Source organism: Octopus sinensis, linkage group LG15 (genome assembly GCF_006345805.1).
Source record: "Octopus sinensis linkage group LG15, ASM634580v1, whole genome shotgun sequence".
Classification (NCBI taxonomy): domain Eukaryota; kingdom Metazoa; phylum Mollusca; class Cephalopoda; order Octopoda; family Octopodidae; genus Octopus; species Octopus sinensis.
The window spans coordinates 5,736,528-5,762,813 of NC_043011.1; the positions used below are offsets into that span (position 1 = coordinate 5,736,528).

Here is a 26,286-nt window from a genome sequence, read left to right on the forward strand (position 1 = left end):
GATTAGAGGGGCTGAACAACAAAGTCAGACATTTTGTGTGTACTTTGGTAACCTTTAATTCTGAGTCAGTGTTTGTTTCTTTAGGGAATAAATTTCACCTACTGAGGGGAAGGAGCAGACACAATTCGCATACAGGGGGTAGAAGTGGCTAAGTAGCAAGGAGTTTGCTTTCCAACCACATGGTTCCGGGTTCAGTCCCACTGCGTGGTACCTTGGGCAAGTGACTTCTACTATATCCTTGGGCTGACCAAAGTCTTGTGAGTGGATTTGGTAGATGGAAACTGAAAGAAGTCTGTTGTGTGTGTGTGTGTGTGTGTGTGTCACCACTGCTTGACAACCAGTGTTGGTTTGTTTACATCCCTGTAACTTTATGATTCCACAAAAGAGGCTGACGGAATAAGGACCAGGCTTCAAAAAAAGAAGTACTAGGGTCAATTCATCTAACTTAAAATCCTCCGAGGTGGTACCCCAGCATGGCCACAGTCTAATGACTGAAACAAATAAAAGAAACAAGATATGTTGCGGGGTGGATGTGTCAATATACATACTGGGGGGTGGGGGACATAACCGTTTTTTGAGGGGGAAAAGGTTATTTTAGTTAGCACTAAATAAACAGCTTCGAAATCCTTTATTTTTATTCCAAGAGGAATTGGTTTCAAATATCAGAGAGCAAAATAATAAATCAGTATAAATTTGGTTTCCTTTTTGTTTAGTTTCACATAAGCTCCTGATCCATCAGAGATGTTCCAGCTGTGGCCATCCTGTCTTTTACTTAGATTCAGTGATCAAAGGGGTTCTAACAGTGACCATCCCACCTTTTATTCAAACATAGCTTATATAGGCACAGGAGTGGCTGTGTGGTAAGTAGTTTGTTTACCAACCACATGGTTCTGGGTTCAGTCCCACTGCGTGGCACCTTGGGCAAGTGTCTTCTACTATAGCTTCGGGCCAACCAAAGCCTTGTGAGTGGATTTGGTAGACGGAAACTGAAAGAAACCCGTCGTACATATATATATATATATGTATGTGCGTGTATGTTTGTATGTCTGTGTTTGTCCCCCTAACATTGCTTGACAACCGATGCTGGTGTGTTTATGTCCCCTTAACTTAGTGGTTCGGCAAAAGAGACCGATAGAATAAGTACTGGGCTTACAAAGAATAAGTCCCGGGGTCGAGTTGCTCGATTAAAGGCGGTGCTCCAGCATGGCCGCAGTCAAATGACTGAAACAAGTAAAAAGAAAAAAAGAAGGAAAAAGATAGGACTGCATTATTTATTGTTAGGGTTAGTTATTGTTTAGCCCCAGGTCAGTTCCTGATTCAGCAAACTCATAATCAAAAATGCGCCAACCATGACCACCACATCTTCTATTTAGGCATAGTATATCTATGACTACATCATCTAATGTGTCCTTCATTGTTGTTTAATCTCATGTCAAACCTGATCCACCAAAGCAATGATCAATGGTGTTCTAGCCATGACCATCCCATCTTTTATTCAGAAACAGAGGTGAATCAACAAAAGGACCCGACCTGGGAGTCCTAATCCTTCCATCACTCCATCCGTTTCCCACCCATCCCCACCCTACTTCCTCTACAGAAAAACAAAAAAACAAAAACACTATAGATACTTACAATAATTTTACTAGCATTGTTGAGGACATCAATCCACTTGTTCATGTCTGTCTGGTCCTCCGCTTGTAGAAAATAACGCTGACCAGCAAAGTTGACCACTGAAAGATAATAATAATAATAATAATAATAATACATCCGATTGTGGCCATTGCCAGCCTCGCCTGGTCCCCGTGCCAATGGTACATAAAAAGCACCATCCGATCATGGCCGTTTGCCAGCCTCGTCTGGCACGTAAAAGCATCCACTACACTCATGGAGTGGTTGGCGTTAAGAAGGGCATCCAGCCATAGAAACATTGCCAGATCAGACTGGAGCCTGGTACAGCCACCTGGCTTCCCAGACCCCCGTTGAACCATCCAACCCATGCTAGCATAGAAAACAGACGCTAAACGATGATGATGAATGGTTTCAAATTCTGCCACAAGGGCAGCAATTTTGGTGGGGAGGGGATGAGTTGATTACATTGACCCCCCCCCCTCCTTTGTGTTCAACTGGTACTTATTTTATTGACCCCCAAAAGGATGAAAGGCAAAGTTTGACCTCAGCAGAATTTGAACTCATAATGGAGTGACAGGTGAAATACCACAAAGCATTTCGTCCAGCGCAGTATCAATTCTGCCAGCACACCACCTTAACTAATAATAAAGATAATAATAAATGTCCTGATGCAGTACCAAAACATGGGTGTTTTGTTCAACATCCTTAAACAACCCTTATTCAGGGACCTTTAGAGTAAGATGGGCTACTTGACCTTAATAAACTTCAAGCTGGGTCCCTACCTGCAAGGTCATGCACTGTTTATTTTGATATGAGGTAGGTCACCAGGTTGTGCACAAATGGCAGTGATGCATGTGCCTGATGTACCCTTATCAGACAGGTAGTCATGATGGGTATATTGGGCTTCATATATTTGTACCCCAGTGTCACTTTGATGGTTTGTGCTGCTCTCTCACTCAATAATAATAATAATAATAATAATAAATTTAATAACCATGTTCCATGCTGGCATGGGCTGGATGGTTTCACAAGATCTGATGGGTCCAAGGACTAAATTGTGCTCTGGTGTCTGCTTTGGCATGGCTTCTATGGCTTGATGCCCTTCTTAATGCCAACCACTTTACAACATGGAATGGGTGACATTTTTATGTCACCAGCAGCAATAACAATAATAATAATGGTTTCTGGTTTAGGCACAAGACCAGCAAATCTGATAACATCAACCCCAGTCCTTAACAGGTGCTTTATTTTATCGACCCTGAAGGAATGAAAGCAAAGTTGACATTGGCAGGGTTTGAACTCAGAAACTAAAGAGTTGGAATAAATACTGGAAACCATTTTTTGTAATGCTTTAACAATTCTGTCAGCTAACGACCTTTAAAAGTGGTTTCTAATTTAGGTACAAGAGCAGCATTTTTCCAGGAGCTGGGTTAGTCAATACCACTGACCCTTAATAATTGGCTAAAACTTTATTCTATCAACCTTTGGAAGAGAAAGGAAAAGTTGATCTCAGCCAGATTTGAACTCGGAATGTAAAGAACCGGAATAAATACAGCAACGTTTTTTTCTTCTTCTTTTTTCTTACTTTTTAATGTTCTATTGATTCTACCAATCCACTGTGCAAATGAGTTCAAATCACACCAGGGCCAACTTTGATTTTCATCCTCTCAGGGGTCAATAAATAAAATAACAATCCCAGACAGTATAATTGCAGTGTCTCTTCCAACAACAAGTGGCACTCTGTCGATTATGGTAATAAGGGTTCCAGTTAATCTGATCAACCCATGAAATTAACATGCAAATGGCTGAGCACTCCACAGACACATGTACCCTTAACATAGTTCTGAGGGAGACTCAGTGTGCCACAGAATGTGACGAGGCTGACAATTTGAAGTGCAGGTACAATTCATTTTGGCCAGCTGAGTGGACTGGAGCAAAGTGAAATAAGGGGTCTTCCTCCAGGACACAATGCACCATCAGGATTCGAACTCAGAACCTTACAATCGCAAACTGAACAGCCTAACCATTAAGCCATACACTTTCACTGCCCAACAACAGCTGCCAGGTTTAAGTACTGAATCCCAGAAGACATGGTCACAAGTGCACACTTTGAACATTGCCTCAGTCTATTTGGCTGGCAAACTGGTTTCACTTCTGCCACAAGATTAAGTGATTAGAAATAAGAGAAGCAGTCAACTACGAAAAAAAAAAATTATTGCCCCAGTTTTAAATAAAACTACCTCATGCTTCCAGGTTAGAACTGAAAACAGAATTGATCGGGAAAAGAAGAAAAAAACTTTTTTTTAAATTAAAGAAAAAATCTAAAAGAATGTTAAGAATTAAACTGTTGATTCCTTTTTGATAAAATAAATTTAAGAATGAAATAATTCTACAATTTCTGAATTCCATAAACTTTCCATTTTCAAAGTAATGAATATGCATAAAATTAACCGCACCCTAATTAGTTTAATTGGCAGTGGTGTAGTAATTATGCACACATTAAGTTAGATATTTTAACTAAATTGTTGAAGAAAAGAGACGAGTACAAAAGGTAACATACCAAAGCAGAAGTCAACCTTGGGTCGGAGTTTACGAGCATCACTGACCTGGAGAAAATTAAACGAATGGAATATAATTACATTGACGAGATGATAAATGATTATTCAATTTGTTTTTCTTTTGTTTCAACTGAATTAGTTATTAAATGTATATTATAGTAATTAGCAAGAAAAGAGAGAAAGAAAAATGGTAGCCATTAGGCTGTGGCCATGCTGGAGCATTGCCTTGAAGAATTTTAGTCAAACGAAACAACCTAAGCTGGTACTTATTGGTCTCTTTTTGTGAACTGCTAAGTTACAGGGATGTAAACATACCAACACTGGTTTTCTAACAGTGGTGGGACACGGACACACACACACACATACAATGGATTTCTTTCAGTTTTTGTCTACCAAATCCATTCACAAGGCTTTGATTAGCCTGGCACTATAGTAGAAGACATTTGCTCAAGGCACCACACAGTGGGACTGAACTCAGAACCCTGTGGTTGAAAAGGAAACTTCTTACTATACAGCCATGCCTGTGCCTATTTATTCATAGTTTATATATCCTTTTCTACTCTTAGCACAAGGCCTGAAATTTTGGGGGAGTGGGGGGCAGTCGATTAGATTGACTACAGTACGCAACTGGTACTTAATTTATCGACCCTGAAACAACGAAAGACAAAGTTGACCTCAGTGGAATTTGAACTCAGAACATCAAGATAGATGAAATACTGCTAAGCATTTTGCGCAGCTTTGCTAACGATTCTGCCAGCTTGCCACCTTTCGTAGTTTAAATATTATAAAATGAATTATCTGATTTGCATGGTAGAGAGAGGAGAAAGGGTTGATTTCTTTGAGAATTTATAGGTATCATCTCTAAAAGGTTATATATATTCTGATGGTTGAGATTGTCAGGGATGTCTAAGATAATATTGCTTTGCCTTGGGCCTTGAACTCCTTGAGAGAGTCAAATGGACACCATTGTGGGAAATGGCAGGTTTTCAACATTTTTAGATTTGGTCGGCAGGGCCCATCCCTCAACCCAATTTCTTGCAGAAGATAGAAAGACAGACAGAAAGAATGAGTGAGGCAAGGATAAGAACCAATCCTGGTGAAGGACTGATATTCTGTTTTACTGACATGGAAAAGGATGAAAGGCAAAGCTGACCTTGGCAGGATTTGAACTCAGAATGTAAAAAAGGAACATAATACCACCAAGCATTTTGCCCAGCATGCTAACAAATCTGCCAATTTGCCACCTTATGTGTTAAGATAATATTACATTTGTTTGAAGAATTTAACTGTGTTTAGTTTTGGGCCTAAACACTTTGAGTTCAAGTCCTGCTAAGGTGGACTCTACTTAAATCTCCTAGGTTTTTTCAGGATTCCAGAGAAGTTTAAATACACATTACTGAAATAATATTCTTGGAATAGGGTGATGAAATAATCTCCCAACCCAACCCAAATTGGCCCCTGAATTTTGATTTGACTAGGGTGAGATTTTATCTTTTAGGCTAATGGTTCTTAACCAAAGTCCATGTGACCCCTGGAGGTCCATGTAAGATTTGGGAGGTGGGGAGCAAACAAGAAAAATACTAAATTAGGGATCTGCAATAGTATTTTAAGGGTTCATGAAAATTTTTTCCTTTTAGTTGTATCTATTGCACAAACCAATTAGGTTTCTTTCCCTAACACTTTATATAATTCAACAGGACTCTGGTGCTTGAAGCAGGTTGCCTTAAGGAGTGTCATTGCAAACCTACACAAGCGAATGGATGAAAACCGAAATAGGAATTTTGAAACAAGTGTCAGCAAAACTAATTTTTAAACATTAAGTGGCTATGGGGGTCCACAAGAGGAAAAAAATTATTCTAAAGGTTCCATAGGTAAAAAAAAAATGGCTGAGAACGACTGTTTTAGGTGAAGAAAAATAAAATTAGCCTCAGAGATGACTAGGAACATAGAAAGGAGGTTTGAGACCCACTGCTACAGGTTGAAGTTGAGAGCAAGGCAGACAGCAAAACACTAACATTTAAAAGGGACAGACGAACTTGCGAGCTGAATAAAAATAATAAAATATTGGAAACCAAAGTTTGAAGGGATAGAATTTGAGGATAGTAGAGTCACCATGGCTGGCATTTCTTAACGACGGACAGCAACGTATTGACAGTTCAACGGCTGGCGTAAAATTTTGAACTTGATGTAAAAGAAAATCCCTAAAAACCAAGTTTTGAATTGATTCTTTCTCACGACAGTAGACTCACAATGGCAAGCATTCAAAACTTCTTCATCATGGACGGCAACACATTGACGATTAAAAGGCTGGCGCAAATTTTTTAGCTTGATGTAACAGAGAATTGCTAAACACCCGCTCCTTTAAATTTTAATCCCCTTCCAGCCCCATTTAGACCCCTTTTCACATTTTGGTTAATATAACCCGATTTCATTTGGGTCTACTGGGGCCACATTTTATAAGATGAGGACTCAACCAAGTTTCCCAAGTTCTGGTCATAGACCATAGAACACTCAACCAAGTTTCCCGAGTTCTGGTCATAGACCATAGAACAGTCAAGCAAGTTTCCCAAGTTCTGGTCATAGACCATAGAACACTCAACCAAGTTTCCCGAGTTCTGGTCATAGACCATAGAACAGTCAAGCAAGTTTCCCAAGTTCTGGTCATAGACCATAGAACACTCAACCAAGTTTCCCGAGTTCTGGTCATTTGCAGAATAAATAGAGACGGCGGAGGTGGCAGACGTCGTTGCAATGTAAACATGATTTGTTTTAAGAGAAAGATTGTCCAGATTGTGTGTTGGTGGTGGTGGTGGCGATGATAATTATCTTTATGAATGGAGATAAAGAGAAATTGAAGGGGAGTTAGAGGTAGAAAGAAAAGGTGTAAATTTTGGAGTGAATCCGATGGGATGTAGTGGGCTTTAACCCCGGCAAAAAAAATAATATCTGTTGCGTTTCTGAAAGAGGTGAAGTAGGAATATTGAAACTTTTGCGGCTGTCATTGATAGACTCGTTGTAGAATAAATAGAGACGGTGAAAAAAGAGAGAGCTCGAGAAAGAAAAGATGATATATGAAAGAGAGGACGGGAAAATGAAATATTTTGCAATGTAAACATGATTTGTTTTAAGAGAAAAATTGTCATGATTGTGTGTTGGTGGTGGTGGTGGTGGTGGCAATGATAATTATCATTAGGAAAAAGAGTGAGTGAGTGAGGAAGACATATACATAAGTTGTGGCGATGATAATTCTAGACCCCTTTTCACATTTTGATGAAGAGAACCTAATTTCATTCGGGTCTACTGGGGCCACATATAGGTGTGTGTGTGTGTGTGTGCACGCTGTAGAAATTAAATTAGAGATAAAACCACTAATAGGGAAATGAAACAGTAAAAAAACAAAAACATAAAAATAAAAATATAATATTAGATATATGTGTGTGTGTGTGTTGACAGGTAGACAATAGAATGCGATGGCGATGGAATATTTGTTTCTGTCTATGAACGCAGATAGATACATGAGTAAAATGTATGGGAAGCTAAGAGATAGAGTGAGTGAAAATGTTCTTGGAAGAGAGGAAATAGCGAGAGAGTGATTTGAGGAAGACTTTACATTAAATAACTGGAGTGGACTTGAAGAGTCATATGAAGAGGAGTGAGAGGGTACTGAAGGAAATAGCGTGAGTGAGGAAGATGGCCCCTAGCAACCACACCTTTTAAGCTAGGGATTTCTAAGGTAGCCCACGAGCATCGTCACCTCATTCTACATGTCCCTGTAAATTTTGGAGCAAATCGGACGGGATGTAGTGGCATTGAAAGCGATCCAAGCGGTAAAAACTCATTTCAGTTTTTTATATAGATATATATATATATATATATATATGCGTGTGTGTGTTTGTGTGTCTGTGTTTGTCCCCCTAGCATTGCTTGACAACCGATGCTGGTGTGTTTATGTCCCCGTTACTTAGCGCTTCGGCAAAAGAGGCCGATAGAATAAGTACCGGGCTTACAAAAGAATAAATCCCGGGGTCGAGTTGCTCGATTAAAGGCGGTGCTCCAGCATGGCCGCAGTCAAATGACTGAAACAAGCAAAAGAGAGTAAAAGATATATATATATACACATATATACACACACACAATTATACATAAATATACATACATAAATCTCTCTCTATATATATATACACACACACATACTGTATAATATATGTATGGCTAATGGCCAGTTTTTTGATGAATTATTCCATAATGGCATATGAGTCAAGAGAAGCTGTTGCAGTGTCCAGCACAAAACTACCAAAGTTATTACATGGCATCGATGATGTCATCTGGTGGTGGCAATGATGATGATGATGATGATGATGATGCTCTGGTGCCATCTTTATTAGTTTACGGTTGTGGAACTTGGCCAACAGACACACAGCAACTGTTCAACATACATAGGTTGGACAATTTAGATTCCATAGGCTGTAAATGTCTCGAACCAAAAATAATGGTGAAGGCGCTGAATAACCAAAGCTGGTATCAACATCAAAATGTTTGAGATAAGTTTATCTTTTATCTTTCTTCTAGTTGTTTCAGTCATTCGACTGCAGCCATGCTGGAGCACTGCCTTCAAAGGTTTCATCAAACAAATCAACACCTGTATTTATTTTTTAAAGTCTTGTACATATTCTACAAGTGTCTTTTGCTGAACCACTAAGTTACAGGAATGCAAACAAACCAACACCAGTTGTCTAGTGGTGGAGGAGGACAAATAGAACACACATATGTATGACAGGTTTCCTCACAGTTTCTGTCAACTGAATTTACTCACAGGACATTGGTTTGTCTGGGGCTTGAGCTCAAGACATTGTACAAAGGAACTGAGCCTTGTGATTGCAACGTTGTTTTATTTAATATTCTCAATTTTATACACAACTAGCAGTATCGCCCGGCGTTGCTCGGGTTTGTTTCGACCCTTTAGAATTGGAATTTTTGAAAAGTAAAAATTTTGCATTATGTAGCTTGTTATTCTTTTTAAGTGAACATTTTTCTGGTTGAAATACACCGTAAAATGACGACATAGCAGCAAAAAAAATCGTAAAAAATAGGGATTTTCATAGAAAAAAAAGCACCTTTTTGATGTAAATAATTTTTGGTGTTAACATGGTCCAATTTGAATTTTTTATTCTACGGAAGGAAGAGCAAGCCTTCTTCTATCATACTCTTAATTTTGGTCAACTTGCGCTGCAGGGTCTCGGAGGAGATAGTGTTAGTTGAAGGCTACCAAACCTGCCATACACTGACAACTTCAGCTTTATATATATAGAGAGATTAACTTCAACTTTAGAGAAACTGATCACACACCACATCAACCTCACTATTTTGCAGGAATCTGTCAAAGACATTCTATCTCACTATCTTATATATATATAGGCGCAGGAGTGGCTGTGTGGTAAGTAGCTTGCCTATCAACCACATAGTTCCGGGTGCGTGGCACCTTGGGCAAGTGTCTTTAACTATAGCCTCGGGCCGACCAAAGCCTTGTGAGTGGATTTGGTAGACGGAAACTGAAAGAAGCCTGTCGTATATATGTATGTGTGTGTTTGTGTGTGTGTGTTTGTCCCCCTAGCATTGCTTGACAACCGATGCTGGTGTGTTTATGTCCCCATCACTTAGCGGTTCGGCAAAAGAGACCGATAGAATGAGTACTGGGCTTACAAAGAATAAGTCCCGGGGTCGAGTTGCTCGACTAAAGGCGGTGCTCCAGCATGGCCGCAGTCAACTGACTGATACAAGTAAAAAAAAAAAAAAAAAAAAAGAGTATATATATAAACGAACACACAACTGGGAGTTCTGAAGAAAGACATACACATACCTTGGAGACCTTTTGAAGTTCAATCTCCCATACTGGATTGTGGGATTGACTGTTTAAATTCTGCAATAATAATAATGACAGACTCATATAGAAACGATATAGAGAAGACAACAAATATAATATTAACATCATATTGTAGGAATGGAAACAAAAATGTCTTTGTGAAAAATAACTCTTTTTTTTCTTTCTATTTTTACAATTGTGCCGTAAGTATTCAATGTTAATTGTTGTTTCCTTATTGTAATTAGCAGACCACATAAGAGGGATAGCATGATGATAAATGATGAGGATATACATTTTCCTTCTTAACCATTCATGGGTCAAATGGGCACACAAAGTAATTGTAAAGCGCATGAGGTTTACTACACCGTCATCATTGACATTCTGAGTTCAAATTCCACTAAGGTTAATTTTGCCTTTCATCTTTTCGGGGTCGATAAAATAACTACCAGTTGAGCACTGAGGTCAATACCATCAACTTACCCCTTCCCCCAAAGTTCGGTGGGGGTGAGGGGAGACCTTTGAATTCTGGCAGTTACCTAAGGCAGCATTCCTGCAATCACTGGCGATCAGAATATAGAGGAAGGACAATTTCTACAGCAGAAATATTAATTTTACACAAGCAGGAAGTCCAGAAAGTTCTCTTCAGTCGCAGAGGATAAATGACAAGTGAAGAATGGAGGAGAGTACCAGCAACTCCAGTCTTCAGTTTTGTGTGTGTGTGTCTGTCTGTCTGTTTGTCTGTCTGTCTGTCCCCACCTTGTCTTGATATGTGATAGCTGTAAACAAGCATTGCCGTCTGGGTTCAAATTCTACTGAGGTTAACTTTGCCTTTCATTCTTTAGGGGTCAATATACTAAGTACCAGTTGAGCCCCAGGGATTAATGCAATTGACTAACCACCTCCCCCTAAAATCATAGATCTAGTGCCAAAATCTAAAACCATTATGATTCTTTAAATTCTTGTTTTGCTGGAATGCCTGGAGTCTTGTATGAGTTGCAGGCTTGTTACCTGCGGCCTATGGAACTGTAGTTTGTTCCCTTCAACTATTTAATACTTTCCAGATGATTCTGACCATGCCAAAGAGGCAAACCTTTTGCAACAGTTCGACTGGGCCCTTCTTAGTTCTGATTTCCTTTCTATTCCATTTGATGCCTTTTGATACTGTCCCCAAGGACCCAACAATAATTGGCACTATCTTCACCATTTTTATCTCATGTTTTTCATTTTCCTTCTTAACCATTCATGGGTCAAATGGGCACACAAAGTAATTGTAAAGCGCATGAGGTTTACTACACCGTCATCATTGACATTCTGAGTTCAAATTCCGCTAAGGTTAATTTTGCCTTTCATCTTTTCGGGGTCGATAAAATAACTACCAGTTGAGCACTGAGGTCAATACCATCAACTTCCCCCTTCCCCCAAAATTGCTGGCCTTGTGCCAAAATTTGAAACCATTCTTGTTATTATCATTATTATTCTTATTCCAATAGTTTCGTTTTTATTACTGTCTGCATTGTGTATAGCTGTATTAAAACGTTTAGCCCTAGGCCAGTCCTAATTGAGCAGACCTATGAACAAAACCATTCCAGCCCTGATCAATCTGCCTTTTATTCTGACAATGTATCTGAGACCGACTTACCTAATGTGTCCTTCCTTTTTCCCCACAATAGGTTTTATGCAAGGCATATTTAATTGCTATTTCTAGCAAATAGAGCAAACATATATTAAGCACACTCATTAGTTCCAATTTCCTTGGTGGCGACAGTGGTGGTGGTGGTGGTGGTGGTGTGTTGTTAATAGGCAAGCTGGCAGAGACGTTAGCACGCCGGACGAAATGCTCAGCAGTATTTCGTCTGCCACTACATTCCGAGTTCAAATTCCGCCGAGGTCGACTTTGCCTTTCATCCTTTCGGGATCGATTAAATAAGAACCAGTTACGCACTGGGATTGATGTAATCGACTTGATCTGTTTGTCTGTCCTTGTTTGTCCCCTCTGTGTTTAGCCCCTTGTGGGTAGTAAAGAAATAGATGTATTGTTAATAGTGTTGGTGATGTTAACAATGTTGTTATTAATGGTGATCATCAATCATCATCATTTAACGTCCGTATTCCATGTCAGCATGGGTTGGATGAGTGGACAAAAGCTGGCAAACCAGAGGACGGCACCCAGCACCAGTCTGCCTGTTTGGGCATGGTTTTTACAGATGGTTGCCCTTCTTAATGCTAACTACTTTGCAGAATAAGCTGGGTGCTTTTCACGTGGCACCAGCACTGGCCAATTTTTGGTTTTTAATTAATGTCGTTGTTACTTAGCCCCAATACTAATATTTATTTCTTTATTGCCCACAAGGGGCTAAACATAGAGAGGATAAACAAGGACAGACAAACGAATTAAGCTGATTATATTGACCCCAGGGTATAACTGGTACTTATTTAATCGACCCCAAAAGGATGAAAGGCAAAGGCGTCCTTGGCGGAATTTGAACTCAGAATGTAACAGAAGACGAAATATTGCTAAGCATTTCGCCCGGCGTGCAAACGATTCTGCCAGCTCACTACAATACATAATATTAACCATGTCCATATTTCTCTAGGAAAAATTATTTGTGGTGTGATGGTGGACAGCAGAAACAGAAATCTGTATTTCCCTAATGAGGTTGTAATGAGACAGAAACATGTCCACAGTTGTCTTCCCCACTTGCTACTCTATTGAATTGCTACATTATAGAACAGAACCCCAGTTTTTCAACTGGTTTCAATGCAGACAGTCACTGAGAGTGATAGGCAAGCAAACACACAGTTTCCATCCACCAGTTTCATTCACAAGGCACTTAATAAAAGACACTTGCTCAAGATGTCCTGCACTGGGACTGAACCCTAAACCACATGGTTGCAATGCAAATTTACTCTGTTCGTCAATAACTAAAATTATTTTTTCATTATCCATAATTTCTAATTAGCTTCAATGGCTTCGTGAGAGGATGAAGGTCAAAACCCAGAACCCTTGTGGGAGTTTTTGACACAGGGGAGGAAGGGTAACTACCCCCATAACCTTTCTCATGACTTCTTTGAATGATAGGAGGAAGGGCAGTGCCCATGACCTTTCTCAAGGGCCTCTGATTGGCAGAGAGAAGAAAGGAATCTGGTCCAAAGACTTGCAAGAGAGTGGACTCCACCAAAGGTACCCAAGGACCATCAGGGGTCTGAAGAATGAGGATGGAATGGTCACGGCTGGAACGTCTTTGATCATAGGTCTATTGAATCAAGACTGACTTAGGGTTGAATAACAATAACAACAATAACTACTACTACTGCTACCACCATCACCGCTGCCACCAGTGCTAAAGCCTCTTGCTAATTCCTCACTGCAACATTGAAATATTTAGAGACACTAGCAGACACACAGACAGACACACAACCATTCCGCTCGGACACACTCCTTGTCTGACAGTCACCCACCCACTCACCCAGCCATGACCACACCCAACCAGGAGAAAAACCATAAAATAAATAATCAAATAACTGGCATTCTCCCTTGACTGTGAAACATTCCAAGCTTGTTGGTGATGATGATGATGACGACGATGGTGGTAGCTGCGGTGGTGGTGGTGGTGGTGGTGGCGGTGGTGGCAATGATAATGGTAGTGGTAGGAGGGTGATGTCATGATGATGATGTAAGTGGTGGTAGTGGTAATGGTGGTGGTGGTGGTGGTGGTAGTAGAAATTGGGAGTGGTTTTGGAGAAGGCACCAATGATGGTGGTCATAGTGGTGGTGGTGGTGGTGGTGATGATTATGATGATATTGGTGATAATGATGATGTAACTACTCTGAATATAAAACTATTTTGATAAGGTCATTAACACTGAATGGTTGTCATAGTGACAGAGATGGATAATATTCTAAATAGGCTGTGGTGGTGGTGGTGGTGGGGTGGATGGGTAGGTAGCAGTATTGGTGATGTAGTGGAGGTGGTATGGTAATGGTGTTGTTGATATTGTGGTTTGGTAGTAGTAAACTTAGTGGTGGTGATGGTGAATGATGATGACAGCAAGGATAGTGGTGGTAGTTGTGGTGTTAGTGGTTGCAGTAACAGTGATGTAGTAGTCGGCGGGGGGGGGGAGTGGTGGTAGTAGGTAGTGATGTGGTGGTAGTGACTGATGTTGACAACACTGATGGTGATGGTATGAGAAACAGTCATAACAGTGGTGATGATGGTGGTAGCACTGATGGTGGAAAGTGCATTTATCTTTAACTCTTGGAAGCTGGATATTGTTAACAGGTCAGTTTGTTGTCGTTATGCCCCGCATAAAACAAATACATGGGATGGTTATGGCCAGAAGGCCTTTAATTAATGATCTGATCAATCGGGTTAATCTGGGGTCAAGGAATTAAGGAAATCTGCCACATTTGAGGAGGGTATCAGAAGTAAATCTTTTACTAACCCAGAGCGGAATTCAGTAAGATAACAGAATGTCCCTCATACTTTGCAACCAGCCCTGGATTTAAGGAGGGAATCAACAGGTCCCTTCTTACTCTGCAGCCTATGCTAAATTTAAGGAAGGTAATCAGATAGTCCTTGCTTACTTTATAACTTCTTACACAGTTCAATAAATAGAAAAGTTCCTTATGGAATAAACGGTCTTGATTAGTCTTCTTGTTCCATCAGTTTTAACAGTAAGTGGTAAGAGCAAAATATAAGAAGTTAGGGGTGTCTTGACCCCTTATTAAAGGAAGACTGCATAACTTTAAATGAGTTAAGGGTGTCTTTTAGTAAAGGAAGAGAGGAAGAAAAACCTAGAAAAAAACGTGATGGAGTAATGTGTGTGTGTGTGTGAGTGTAAATAAGATGTAGGGCTGTGCAAAGGTGAAATGGAAGGTAGAGGGGAAAGAAACATGGTGGAAGACAATGTGAAGAATTTGATACACGAGTTGTAGTAAAAGAAATATTTAAGCCAAAAGAACATCCACTGGTGTTGGGTGAGGCAGGGAGGAGGTGATGCTAATTGACCAAGTTTAATTCTATTGGCAAGTTGGGTCCGGATTCAAGGTGATCTAATTACTGTGATTACATCAGTTCTGCCACCAATGTTTAGAAAGTCATTAAACGTCAGCTGTGGTGGACGATTCCTTAAATGCAAACATCTTGCAGAAAAGAAAATCAAAAACTACAACTACTACTATGAAAACATTGTACGTACTTTACTCTAAGCACTACTATGGTCAGTATGGTCCAAGATATTTATTTTCAACAAATATAAAAGTAAACTAACAACTATAACACAAACCACATTCTACACAATGACCACTCAATACTATGACACAACCCTCACCTGACACTGAAACATTACATACGCAGGAGTGACTGTGTGGTAAGTAGCTTGCTAACCAACCACATGGTTCCGGGTTCAGTCCCACTGCGTGGCATCTTGGGCAAGTGTCTTCTGCTATAGCCCCGGGCCGACCAATGACTTGTGAGTGGATTTGGTAGACGGAAACTGAAAGAAGCCTGTCGTATATATGTATATGTGTGTGTGTGTTTGTGTGTCTGTGTTTGTCCCCCTAACATCGCTTGACAACCGATGCTGGTGTGTTTACGTCCCCGTCACTTAGTGGTTCGGTAAAAGAGACCGATAGAATAAGTACTGGGCTTACAAAGAATAAGTCTCGGGGTCGATTTGCTCGACTAAAGGCGGTGCTCCAGCATTAACCACACAACACATTATGCGATGCTACAACATATACAAACACAATAATGCACACATGCACCTCAGGAACAGAGGTTGCATCTGGTGATGCAGTAAAAGTTTGCATGAAACTGTTAGAACATATAATGATTAATGATATGAATAAAGAGTCAAAACTATTGAAAAGGTTGCAAGATGCAACGAAAATTTTAGGACAATAAAAATTTTAAAAATAAGAAAAAAGTGGAAATTTTACCGGTGAGTGTGTTACATAAGGCACAAAAAGAAAATGACTCTCCCCAGACACAACAGAATATGCTTCAGCACACAAACTCATATAAAGAATCTTGCAAACCCAAATCCAAAAACGAAATAATATAAATAAAATTACTATATTATTCATGTTGTTCCTGCAGTCTGACTGTTTTGTCTGTGTGTTACACCAAGGGAGGTAATAACTCAAACAGAGAAAGTTATATCGAGAGAGAAGGGGGAGACAGAGAGAGACAAAGAAATAGTGGAATCAGTGCAAAAAATAGAAAGAGGGAGAGAGAAAGAAAGAGGGAGATGGTCTCTGTCATTTTGCATTTGTGTGTTCAAACACAGTTGAAATGTTTAACATAACGAAACAATACTCTCTTTTACTCTTTTACTTGTTTCAGTCATTTGACTGCGGCCATGCTGGAGCACCGCCTTTTAGTTGAGCAAATCGACCCCGGGACTTATTCTTTGTAAGCCCAGTACTTATTCTATCGGTCTCTTTTGCCGAGCCACTAAGTGACGGGGACATAAACACACTAGCATCGGTTGCCAAGCAATGCTAGGGGGACAAACACAGACACACAAACACATACACACACACATACATATATACATATATACGACAGGCTTCTTTCAGTTTCCGTCTACCAAATCCACTCACAAGGCATTGGTCAGCCCAGGGCTATAGCAGAAGACACTTGCCCAAGATGCCACGCAGTGGGACTGAACCCGAAACCATGTGGTTGGTTAGCAAGCTACTTACCACACAGCCACTCCTGTGCCTATTGTCATGGAGATTTATAAATTTATGCAGTAAAAGATGTACTGGGAGATAGTTTAATAAAAACAAAATAACCTTATGGCTGTAGATGCTACACTTGTCTTTTAAGTGTTCCAGATCAACAGCTGTGGCCATGCTGGAGCACTCCCATTACTCTCTCTCTCTCTCTCTCTCTCTGTTACTAAGTGTCATTGCTTATTTTTTTATTATGAGAGTAGACAAATACATTGCCAGAAAAGGAAGTAGATATTCAAATATACCGATTTAGCCCATGGAATATTTTCCCACTAGAAAGTATTATTAATCATATTTGAATGGTATCTTATTTTATCAAACCCAGTGAGATGAAAGTCAGAGTTGACCCTAGCAGGTTTTGAACTAAGAACAGACAGAATCATAATTAAATACAAGATATTTGGTCCCCTTTCTCTAACAATGTTGCCAATCCATCACTCTTAATAATTCTTTCTGGTTTCACCACAAAGCCAACATGCTTAGAGTAGGCCCCGTTTACTAAGCCCATTCTTGCCACATTCATTCACCTTTTAACAAAATTGCTAGGAGTACTCAGTGGCGAATGCAGGGGTGTTTCCCTAGTTGCCTGGGCAACACCCTTTCTAGCTGAGCCAACACCCAAAAAATCAGGACCAAAGATTTTCAGGCAACAATCAAGGAAAAGGGAGTCAACTCTTATGAGAATAGGAGTTGCCGGACCTACTAGGTGTTGCCCAACCTGCCCACTAGAGTGCTATTTTTTCAAAACTTTTGAGCAACACCTAAAAAACATCATGGATCCCCCCTAAGCGCCCCCCCCACCCGCACATCTCTTTCTACTTTCACTTTCCTTTTCAAAATAATGTGGCCTTCACCAAAGAGAAAAATATCTGTCTTCAGCCCTTCAACCTGGTCCACCACACAATCTCTTCTGGTAAGGCTACCAGACAAATAAACATTGCCTGCCCTTCCTGACCAAAGGAAGGGGGTGGGACAATCCTCTGTTGACAGCTGAATCCATCCTACATGTGACGGCAGGTGTTCGACATAAACCCACAAGCCAGCATCGTTTGGGCATTGGACGAGAGCATATAGAACAGTTTCATCAATCCATACACATCTTGGACAAGCCCAGCTGACACCACTTCCATACCTGTAGAGTTTATCCCAAACCAGTAATGTTCCCTGATAGCATTACCAAACCAAGGACTTCTGGAAAATAATAATAATGATAATAATGATTGCAAGTTTTGGCACAAAAACAACAGGTTTAGACAGCCAGTCGATTACATCAACCCCAGCACACAACTGGTACTTATTTCACCCATTCAGAAAGGAAGAAAGGCAAAGTCAACCTTCATAGAATTTGAACTCAGAATGTAAAGAACTGCAAGAAATGCTACAAACAATTCTACAGGTTCACCACAATAATAAAAGTAATACTAATGATGGTGATGATGATGATGATGATGATGAAAGCATTAGCTATCAATTTTCAAACCAAACCCTGTTATTGTCTTATATTGCTAATGTTACAGGATTTTTTGAAAACTTTCAACTAGTTGATTGATGGGAGCGGAGTGGGGATGAGGTAAAGATCGCTTCTTTTATATTTACACCAATTTATTCACTTCTGGAATTAAAACAATTTAAGCTTTTCAAGCATTTCTCAAAGAGAACCACCAAAAAATAAAAAAAGTACCCCCACTACCACCAGCAATCAAAAAACAAATTTTTGTGAAAATAGTTTGAAATTGTCTAATCTTAGCTGTTTATGAAACCATTTTTCTCGTTAGATTTAATGTCACCCATTTTTAATCTGGTCTCTTTTCAAAGAACAGGAAGTTACCATTTTAGAATGTGTAAAATCAATTATGTTTTTCTTCATTTTTATTTTAAATGATCTAAACCTGTTCTTTATGGAATCAATAAGTGTGTAGCATCTGACAAGTTTTCAAAACCAGGTGCAGGCACTAACAAAGCAAATTCTAAACTCTTTCATTACCATATTCTTAAAGAAATACACAGAGAGCTTTTGAAAAATAATGAGCTATTTTGAGGAATTTCATAAAATAGCTGATATTTTCATTAGGAAGCCAGTGTTCAGAACATAACGAAATGTTCTTACATTAAATTACAAGACAAGATTTTTTAATTTAAGTATGGAATTTTTTTTTTAGTTGGTATCTGGTGCGACAGAACTGAAGCTAGCCTTGGGCAGGTTGCCATCAACAGGGTTAACGAACCTTGTGAAAGCAAATCCATTAGATTGGAATATTACTGCTTCTTCTTCGTGGAATCACAAGAGAAGGCAGAGGAGGAGAAAGCTCTTTCACATTAATAGATTAAAATAATATTGTAGAATGGAAACGAAGCGCTTTCTCTGTATTGTAATCTCAAGACACACAACGCCACCATAATTTCTTACAATTAACACATCTCTCTCTCTCTCTCTCTCTCTCTTTCTCTCTCTCTCTCTTTCTCTCTCTCTCTCCTTCAAACACACAGAGCAGAAGATATTTTCAATTTTACCTTTTCGATCCGTTTTAAACCGTTTTATATTGGAGAAAATTTGTAATTATCCTGACTTAACTCCATTATAATATTTATTCTATACATTTTAGACTTTCCCAGATTATATATATCATCATCATCATTGTTTAACGTCCGTTTTCCATGCTGGCATGGGTCGGAGAGTTTGACTGAGGTCTGGAGAGCCAGCAGCTGCACCAGGCTCCAGTCTGATCTGGCAATGTTTCTACAGCTGGATGTCCTTCTTAACACCAACAGCTCCAAGAGTGTAGTGGGTGCTTTTTATATGCCACCAGCACGGGGGCCAGTCACAGGGTACTGGCATCAGCCACGTTTGGTTGGTGCTTTTTACATGCCACCAGCACAAGAACAAGTCAGGGGGTACTGGCATTGGTCATGTTTGAATGGTGCTTTTTACGTGCCACCGGCATGGGAGCCAGTCAAGTGGACCTAGCATTGACCACACTTGGATGGTACTTTTTACATGCCACCAGCACAGGAGCCAGTCTGGGGACACTGGCCACAGCTATGAAATTGGATTTACTTGACTCAACAGGCCTTCTCAAGCATATCATATTACATGAGGTTTCTGGGGTACTCTTAACAGGGCTGCAATCTCACTTTAGTTGCCAAGTCTTCTCAATCACAGCATATCGCCAAAGGTCTTTCTCTCCTGTCATTGCCTCTGTGATATATATGTGTGTGTGTGTGTGTGTGTGTGTATATATATATATATATATATCACCATGATCACCGTGACCGACCAGACCATCAGATGTTGCTACACATTGCTGGTCACAACACGCTTCGCATTGTTTTAGCCTTCAAATGTGCCACCCCGCTAGCTAAGCAAGCAGGCCAACAGAAGAAAGAGTGAGAGAAAGTTGTGGCGGAAGAGTACATCAGGGATCGCCACCATCCCCTGCAGGAGCCGCATGGAGCTTTAGGTGTTTTCGCTCAATAAACACTCACAATGCCTGGTCTGGGAATCGAAACCGCGATCCTACGACCGCGAGTCCGCTGCCCTAACCACTGGGCCATTGCGCCTCCACACACACATATATATATACATACATAAATACATATATATATTATATATATATATATATATATATATAATCAATTGATGAAGACAAAAGAACAGGAGTTATGTAATCACCTTAAATAACTGACTGTTATTTCAGCTGTAAGAAGCATTATACTCAGCTCTGTGCACTGCTGCTTATAGCAGAAACAGCTTTAAGCTAATGAAGTTGATTATGTAACTCCTGTTCCTTTGTCATTCCTTCATTGAGGTTACGCTCTGTACTTGCTTACCATTGTACTCTAAAGCATATGTATATTGAGTTCTATCTAACAACTAATTGTTAGTATCACTATGCCTAAGTGAAATAATAAAATACATTTTTTATCTTTAACTTGTGTCAGTCATTGGACTACGGCCATGCTGGGGCACTTCTTTGTAGAATTTTATTCAAACGACTTGATCCCAGTATTTACTTTTTTTTAAAGCCTGGTGCTTATTTTATCAGTCTCTTTTGCTAAGCTGCTAGGTTACAGGGATCTAAACAAACCAACACCAGCTGTCAAGCAGTCATTTGGAACAAACATACATATATGGATGTAGGATTGGCTGTGTGGTAAGAAGCTTGCTTCTCAACCACATGGTTCCAGGTTCAGTCACACTGTGTGGCACCTTAGGCAAGTGTCTTCTACTATAGCCTCAGGCTAACCAAAGACTTGTGAGTGGATTTGATAGACGGAAACTGAAAGAAGCCCATTGTGTATATAAATACATATGTGTGTGAGTGTATGTATTCATGTATCTGTGTTTGTCCCACCCACCTACCATCGCTTGGCAACCGATGTTGGTGTGTTTACGTCCCTGTAACTTAGCAGTTTGGCAAAAGAGAACCGATAGAATAAGTGCTAGGCTTACAAAGAAAAAGTCCTGAGGTTGGTTTGTTCAGCTAAAAGGCAGTGCCCCAGCATGGTCGGAGTCAAATGATTGAAACAAGTAAAAGAATAAAAGAATATACATGCAACAGGTTTCGTTCAGTTTCCATCTACCAAATCCACTCACAAGGGCTATGGTTGAAGACACTTGCCTCATAGTACTACAAAGTGGGACTGAACCTGGAACCATGCGGTTTAGAAGCAAACTTACACACTGCCATGCTTGCACCTACAATATAATATATATATATATATATATATATAGCAATAATAATTCTCTAAAAGAGATATAGACAGTAACTGCTCGATAACATAAGGGACTAAAGCCATCTGAATATGGCTAGGGACAGGGCAGGGTGGTGGGGGTGTTACTGTTGCATTTAGCCCCAGGCGAACATCGACGTCGCCAGATAGGCCCGACACCGTCACGGTGTCCTTTAACCTGCAAAGGGAGATAATTCCCCGATGAAGCGGAAACCACACACGGACCATGGTTTCAAGGTGTATTGCCTATCGTTAACGTGTGGTAGGCCTCCGCTTCCTCGACGAAATCTCACTCTGCAGGATATTCATATATAGATTTTCAAGCAAAATACATTTGCTGATTTCGAAAATCTGTTCGACAGCAATAATAATTCTCTAAAAGAGATATAGACAGTAACTGCTCGATAACATAAGGGACTAAAGCCATCTGAATATGGCTAGGGACAGGGCAGGGTGGTGGGGGTGTTACTGTTGCATTTAGCCCCAGGCGAATATCGACGTCGCCAGATAGGCCCGACACCGTCACGGTGTCCTTTAACCTGCAAAGGGAGATAATTCCCCGATGAAGCGGAAACCACACACGGACCATGGTTTCAAGGTGTATTGCCTATCGTCAACGTGTGGTAGGCCTCCGCTTCCTCGACGAAATCTCACTCTGTAGGATATTCATATATAGATTTTCAAGCAAAATACATTTGCTGATTTCGAAAATCTGTTCGACAGCAATAATAATTCTCTAAAAGAGATATAGACAGTAACTGCTCGAAAATAGTTCTTTATGTATGAAGGCACGTGGCTTAGTGGTCAGGGTATTTGACTCACATTCTTAAGGTTGTGAGTTCGATTCCTAGTGGCACACTGTGTCCCTGAGCAAGACACTTTATTTCACTTTGCTTCAGTCCACTCAGCTGGCAAAAATAAATCATACCTGTAATGAAAGGGCCAGCCTTGTCACACTCTGTGTCATGCTGAATCTCCCCGAGAACTACATTAAGGGTACACGTGTCTGTGGAGTGCTCAGCCACTTGCATGTTAATATCACGAGCAAGCTGTTCCGTTGATCGGATCAACTGGAACCCTCATCATCATAAGCTGATGGAATGCCAGTTTGACAAATCTCAAGAACTACCTTGGGGTGGGGTGGGGTGGGGGATCAGGCACAGGTGTGAATGCAGGGTTAAGAATTTGATTCACAATCACATGATTTTCGGTTCAGTTCCACGGTACAGCAGCTTGAGCAAATCTCTACCACCATCAAAGATGAGCAAAACCTAGTGAGTGAATTTGATAGATGGAAACTAAAAGAAGCCTTGTGTATAAATATGCAATGGGGTGGTGAAAAGTTCCTGGCTTTGAGTAAGACAAAATACAGGAGGATAAGTTAATTAAGATTTTATTCAACATATTCCAGTGGCACGTAAAACTGTCAAACTATCCAACCCATGCCAGCATGGAAAGCAGATGTTAAATGATGATGATGATATTCCCCTCCCAGATTCACACATCTATTGCAGTGGTCCTTCAGTTTTTCTAAGCCCTGTAAAAGGACTTAGAAGTTTCAGCCTCCAGCCACGCCCTTTGTGATACCCTAAAGCCAGAAACTTTTCAACACCCCCTCATACAAATGCACATATATATAGATACCTTGTGTATAAATGTACATATACATACATGTATGTGTGTAAATGTATACATGCATGCAAACATACATACATACATATATATATAGAGAGAGAGAAAACTCCCTTCGGTTATGACTGACCATGGGATTGCACCTAGAAAGTTACCCTCGCAGGCACAAGTCTGAGCAAGGTTGCTTTTATGGAAGACCAGCAATCGCCCACGCATACCAGCCTCCCCTCTCCACATCACCGATGTTATCCAAGGGAAAGGTAAAGGAGCCGATATAGCTTGACACCTGTGACATCACAGCTCATTTATTAACATGCAAGTGGCTGAGCAGTCCACAGACACGTGTACCCTTAACGGAGTTCTCAGGGAGATTCAGCGTGACACAGAGTATGACAAAGTTGGCCCTTTGAAATACAGGTACAACAGAAAGAGGAAGAAAGAGTGAGAGAAAGTTGTGGTGAAAGAGTACAGCAAGGTTCACCACCACCCCCTGCCAGAGCTTCATGGAGCTTTAGGTGTTTTCGCTCAATAAACACTCAACGACTAGTCTCAGAATCGAAACTGCAGTCCTACGACCACGAGTCCACTGCCCTAACCACTGGGCCATTGCACCTCCACTATATACATACGTGTGTGTGACTCCTTATCTTGACATAGTGTGTGAGTTGTAAACACGCTTCGTTACCATAGAAACAGTGCCAATTGAAATCTCGTGTAAAAAACACGTTTCCAAGTAAGGGAGAAATATTCCTTTACTTGGAAACAAGTAATAGTTGGCAATGGGAAGAACTTTTGGGCAGAGAAAATGTGTTCTGACAAATTCATATGACACACGTAAGCATGGAGAAATAAACACTAAAATAATGATTATTTACACACACACACACACACACACACACACACACACACACACACACACGCATGCACACAAGCATGTAGGCACACACACACAGAGTACATAGCAGAGATGTGAATTTTCAACTTATATAAATTCAAAAACATCTCATTCTTCCCTGGGGTTAAGACTAGCAAGATAGCAACCAGTTTGTAATAAAAATTATTGATCTCTTGAAAATCACAATGGCCTTTGGCTTCTCGGAGAAGAAAATTAAGAGTCTGCAGAGTACATACCATTCTGAAGAACGTCAACCATATACAGAGAGCAAAATGACTACAACAAGGAATCAAAAGTTGACTGTGGACTAAGTTCAGTTGAAGTTCACCTCTATAAAAGAACAGAAGGTCTGAGTTTATCTCACACTGCAGACATTTCTCTACATTGTCACAGCTAAATGCTTAATTTTATGTCACCTACCTTTGTAAGATATACCAGCCACAGGTATCAAATCTCTCTAAAAATCCCTTTTTAGCCAAAGTAAGAAAAGGCTACACTGATTAATGAGGTCCTTCAAACTCTTAATAGGTGGGATGGTCATGGCTAGAATGCATTTGATCATAAGTTTGCTTGATCAAGACTGGCATTGGGCAAAACGAAAGCACATGCACAGCTGATATTGATGGAGGTTAAGAGGCATAACATTTTATACGTACACACACAGAGACATGGACACAGAAAATCATTATTGTTTCATGTCCGCATCTCAGTGCAGAATCTGTTGAGGCAGATTTCTACAGCTGGATGCCCTTCCTGTCACCAGCCCTCACATGTTTCCAAACAAGGTAAATATTCCAGACAAGTTTTTTCAATGGGAAATTAGAAACGAACGACATCACTTGTATGACAAAGATGCTCATTTACAACCATCACATCATGGGCTTCTTTTCAGTTTCCATTTACCAAATATTCCCTCACAAGACACTGGTCTTCTTCACACCATAAGGAAAGACACTTGCCCAAGGGCTGTTGCACAACAGGATTGAAACTGAAACCACATGATTGCAAAGCAAACCTCTTGACCAGACGGCCGTAACCAAATACAAATTGAAAGCCAGGAAGACTTACGTGGAATATCTTTATATATTAAAGTGAAGTTGTGTGTCTGTCTCCTACGATTTACATTCCTAACTACTCCCACATTTTGCGGTGCAGTTTAACCAAAACCGGGTATCTTATAGTCGTGATTCATATCGAGCCCTTCTGGGTATTAGCGCGCGTCTACGATTTAAAAAAAAATTGACCCTCATTTCTTTCCATTTTAATGCATTTTTTCGCTATTATATAAGGGAAATAACTCTCTAAAAATGTCTACGATGAGTCAACAATTTAAAAAAAAATTTACCATCACTTTTTTTTCCATTTTTAATGCATTTTTTTGCTATTTTTTGGCTATAACTCTCTAAAAATGCTTATATAGTTATTTCCCTTACAAACCCGAGCAACGCCAGGCGATACTGCTAGTGTGAAATGAAATAAGGCTTGCAGGGTGGAATGCAACAAGAAGAGGGGAATTTTGATATCATGGGTGAGGAATTTCATCTGATTCTATGAAATTTTATTGATACATAAAATCCCAAGATATATTTAGTTTTGTTAGCTAAACCATTTTAACCCATAAAACTACTGTCATTAACGAGATATCTCATTATCAAGAATGACTTAATGGCTTTCACACACAACATCACTAATTCTTTTACGGCTTTCTATGGCATATTCCTAGAAAGTTCTCTCATGCAAACACAATAATAATGAGATAAATATATATATATAAATATAGATGTTTATTTATTAATTTTGCACATAACTTAATCATTGGTATATGTTTTATCTTATATTTAATTTTTCTATAAGATGTAATTTTTTCTAGATGTTATAATTTAATTTTTTTCATTGTTGAATTGATAAAAGGTGATATTTTTCTAATTATATCATCATCATCATCATCATCGATTAAAGTCTGCTTTCCATGCTGGCATGGGTTGGACGGTTTGACTGAGTTCTGGTGAGCCAGAGGCTGCACCAGGCTCCAATCCGTTGCCCTGGCAACAATCATGCTCAGATGTGCTTTTAACATTCCACTAGCTCGAGTGCCAATCAGGCAGTACTGTCATCAGCCACGTCAGCGATTTTGATTTGTTTACCTCTGCCTCAATAGGTCTTTGCAAGCAAAGTTCATTGTCCATTGAACGAAGGGTACCCATAAGTGGGCCGGTTACATCCCACATTCGGATGTGCT

The 26,286-nt window shown here is 40.0% G+C and overlaps 1 protein-coding gene across 2 annotated transcripts in view; it reads right to left on the reverse strand.

Moving 5' to 3' along the window:
• Positions 1 to 26,286, reverse strand: part of LOC115219631 (pleckstrin homology domain-containing family A member 2) — an 87,435-nt gene that overhangs the window by 52,743 nt on the left and 8,406 nt on the right. For both annotated transcript variants that reach the window (XM_036509428.1, XM_029789781.2), the window contains exons 2-4: positions 10,045 to 10,104; positions 4,190 to 4,235; positions 1,633 to 1,730 (exon numbers count right to left, since the gene is read on the reverse strand). In XM_036509428.1, the coding sequence (XP_036365321.1) occupies positions 1,633 to 1,730; positions 4,190 to 4,235; positions 10,045 to 10,104 (204 nt within the window). The remainder of the gene's footprint in view (positions 1 to 1,632; positions 1,731 to 4,189; positions 4,236 to 10,044; positions 10,105 to 26,286) is intronic.